This window comes from Berghia stephanieae, chromosome 3 (genome assembly GCF_034508935.2).
Source record: "Berghia stephanieae isolate SIO BIC M18660-M18661 chromosome 3, UCSD_Bste_1.3, whole genome shotgun sequence".
NCBI lineage: Eukaryota > Metazoa > Mollusca > Gastropoda > Nudibranchia > Aeolidiidae > Berghia > Berghia stephanieae.
In genome coordinates, this window is record NC_088362.1 from 10,017,494 (window position 1) to 10,020,899 (window position 3,406).

Genomic DNA, 3,406 nt, shown 5'->3' on the forward strand with positions numbered 1-3,406 from the left:
GACATCGCGTTTTTCGTTGTTTTGTTTGTTTGTTTGTTTTTGTATGGGCAAGAAACTTCACCCATGCTGCTCACGTTGTGCGCTGCTCTGCGACTGACGCCTGAGTTATCTCGGTCTTTACTCGTGATGGACCTTGAAAACAAAAATCTTCCGAGGAAAGATAAAGGGAATTTGAATTAGACCTTTCTCAAATTTTATCTCTGATTATAGATAGTATGCGCTTGGCTAAGAAGCTCATAACATTGCCATTCGGAAGTATAACGGACAAGCACACAAAATTGTGTGTATCCATGAACGTTTATAGTGGGGTTAATACAGTTCAGTGAGCATTATTCATAAACGCGGATGGCAAAAAACAATAACAAAGACCTGAGTGACGTCATCATCGAACTATCTATACCGGACTGGTCACACTTCTTGGCTCAGAATGCGAGGACGATTCGGAAATGTCTGTTATAATATAAAATCATTACTGAAAATGTTCCAATTTGAATGTGCGATTGAGGATTTGATCTAAGTTTTAAGATCACAAGATAACTTCAACATCGCATACTTTGAGCGTGGTGTGGGTTGATGACTGAGCGATACAGTGCCTCCCCTTGAGGCTAATTCAAGCATTATTGGACACAGTCAGTGACCGGACGGTATACAAAGAGGCATGTGGTGACGTTTATTATTTTGGCACTGAAAAACAGCATTGTGTTATTTTTGTTTTTAGATTCTTGAAACATCAGACTTTCAATTTAAACCAGCTACAACAGAAACAAATTATTAAATTTCACGGCATATCCAAACGTGGGTGAATTCTAAGCACTTCAAAAATCCCAATACCAAAATTCATCACTTAGAAGCAATTCATCCATTAAATCAGCATATTCGTGTCATACATCATTGGGAAGTGGAGATTAAAGCCTAAAAGATTGGCTAAAACGATCAAAATCATCCAATTCTTGAAAATGCACATGCGTGATAGTTCCTGCAAAAGAAGGATTGAAATTCCTATTTCAGCTTCAACTGCTTTTTCCCTTCAAGTTGTTATATTTTGAACTTAACTCTCTCCTTACCAGCTATTTTAAGAATTTCGCCTGAAAATTCACTCCCATCTAGCACAAAAATAGACTTTTCTTACTCAAACAAAAAAGTAACAAGTGAGCTCTACAACACAGTGTTTAGTATTAAAATTTATAGCTGTAATCAAAGCAATTCTTTACATGTTGTGGTGTACAAGAGAAATCAGGAGGCAATGGGAGCGATCTCTATTCATGTTTTCGTCCAACCGAGTCATCAATCACGTGATTTGTTGCTGTCCAACGATTGGATATTTCTGAACAAATGAAAACATGCTGCTTTGTTTATGAAAGTTGTAAACATACCCATGTGTCAAGCTGAACACAATGACTAATCGCAATGTTAGATAGTTCAAAATATGTGAAGACTTTTCACTATGTAGGTCACTTTGAGCACATTTTGCAACGTGACCAATGACCTCGAGCACATGGAATTTAATAGAGATCATACCCATTGTTGGTTACATCGTAACGAATGTGACGATTTTCCTATGGGTGGTAAGGAGAGGGTTTACTCATCCTGCAGTTTTCAATCTAGGGCTTTGAGATGAAGAGAATTAGAGACAAGGAATTTATCTTTAAAAATCAGAAACAAAAATAACACAAGCTTTTATGTCAAAAAATGTTCTGAAATTTGTGACGTTTTCTGTTTTATTTTAATATTCCCGGAGTTACCCAGGAATAGAGAAAGAGATTAGCGGAAGATTGGACGTCACCTTACAGAGAGAACGTCAAAATGGTTTTGCGCATGCGTCTCTCTCGTCCTCGCTTTCGGTGAAGTGTCTCATGCCGCACAACCAACATGAAGTTCTCTCTCTAATAACTTTTCCGCTCGTGACTTCCAATCAAGGGACGCTACTCTTCCGCTAATCTCATTCCCTATAAAATAAAGACGGAGTTTCTCTTAGATCTGTAATTTTAAAGAGAAAATTATATTAAACAATTCATTTTTAATTCTTAGTGGAGGTCTTGAATTATGAGTATTTGTTGTAAGTCACCATTCACTCAATAAACACGCTTTTTGTTGATTGAATTTCAGTAAGAGAGAAGACCAGTTAATTGCCTACGCTATCAGCGGCACGAAATAAACACTGTATATTGATATGTTTCACAGGTATAAATCATATTTTCCCTTTCGACAGATAGTAGTATAGTCTTAACAATAATTTAATGTGGTATCTACAGATTTTATGGCAGTTTTAGAATGCGATGATGCCAAGGTATGCTTTCAATAATTATGATGAGTGATGGTAAGGACAACATGTTATCTATTTATGTTTACCTCTCAGAGCTTATAAGACTAATATTCTATCAACGTTTGACCTGTTTTCTCTCATAATATCACATGGCAAGACTGTTATGAAACACTTTCAACGTACAAAGTTGAAGGCTGTTTCTTTAAAGAATCCTTAACAATTATTTACATAGGAAAGATTCAATACGACTAAAAATAACATCACATCAAGCCATTTTGTAAGGAAACCATTAATTACGATATGACACGGGTTTCAAATAACTACAAGTCGCTTCACTTTGCGAGGATGGTTAGATTTGCAATAAACAATAGAGAAAAATTAAGAAATAAGGGAATCTACTTTTGCAGTTATACTGCAACACTAATAAATAATAATAATTTTTTAAAAATCCCTTTATTCTTCCCATAGGGGAAATTTGTCTCTTGGGTCTATTCCAAGGGAAGACTGGAATAACCCAGGCGTCAGCCGCAATGCAGCGCCGCAAATTGAGCTAGGACGAGGTGACTTGCTCAAGGCCACACAGCGCGGCGGCGGGTGATCGAACTCGGTACCTTCCGGGTAAGAAGCAAAGACCGTACCACTGAGCCACGCTGTCCCCCAATTGAATTTTGAGCGTAATTGATTCACTCATGTTGTGCATATCTGCATTGCGTTGAAGATCAAGGCTCTCCATTCCATTCTAACTTGCATCTCCCGCAATGCGTCGTTCTTCCTTTCTGTCCGTCCATCTTGCCAAACGTCGAATCTGGCGTCATAGACTTTTATTGTAAACCTGATATCACGCGTTACAAGTGATATGGTGGAAAGGGGTAGAATAAAACTCGTGAAATAAGATCAAAAGATATATTTAATTAAATGACAGCTTAGCGACATCTATATTACGTACTACTTTACTTTTTTTTTGCGGGGGGGGGGGGGGTGGTCTGTTATCTTGAGTTTTAATATTGGCCCTAGCTACCTGGTTCGAGTCAACTGTGAGCGTAAAGTTGAGGCCTTGAAAAGGATCTTTACTCACGTTATCCTTCCGCAAACACAAGTGTAAAATGAGTGCTTGTTCACTGATAGCGTCATGTCTTGCACTTT

General features: G+C 37.8%; 1 protein-coding gene across 1 annotated transcript in view; it reads right to left on the minus strand.

The window, feature by feature from the left end:
* Nucleotides 1-2,950: 2,950 nt before the first annotated feature.
* The window catches only part of LOC144969151 (uncharacterized), a 25,764-nt gene continuing 25,308 nt past the window's right edge, over nt 2,951-3,406 (minus strand). The window contains exon 5 of the mRNA XM_078908259.1: nt 2,951-3,143. Coding sequence (XP_078764385.1) covers nt 2,951-3,143 — 193 coding nt within the window. The remainder of the gene's footprint in view (nt 3,144-3,406) is intronic.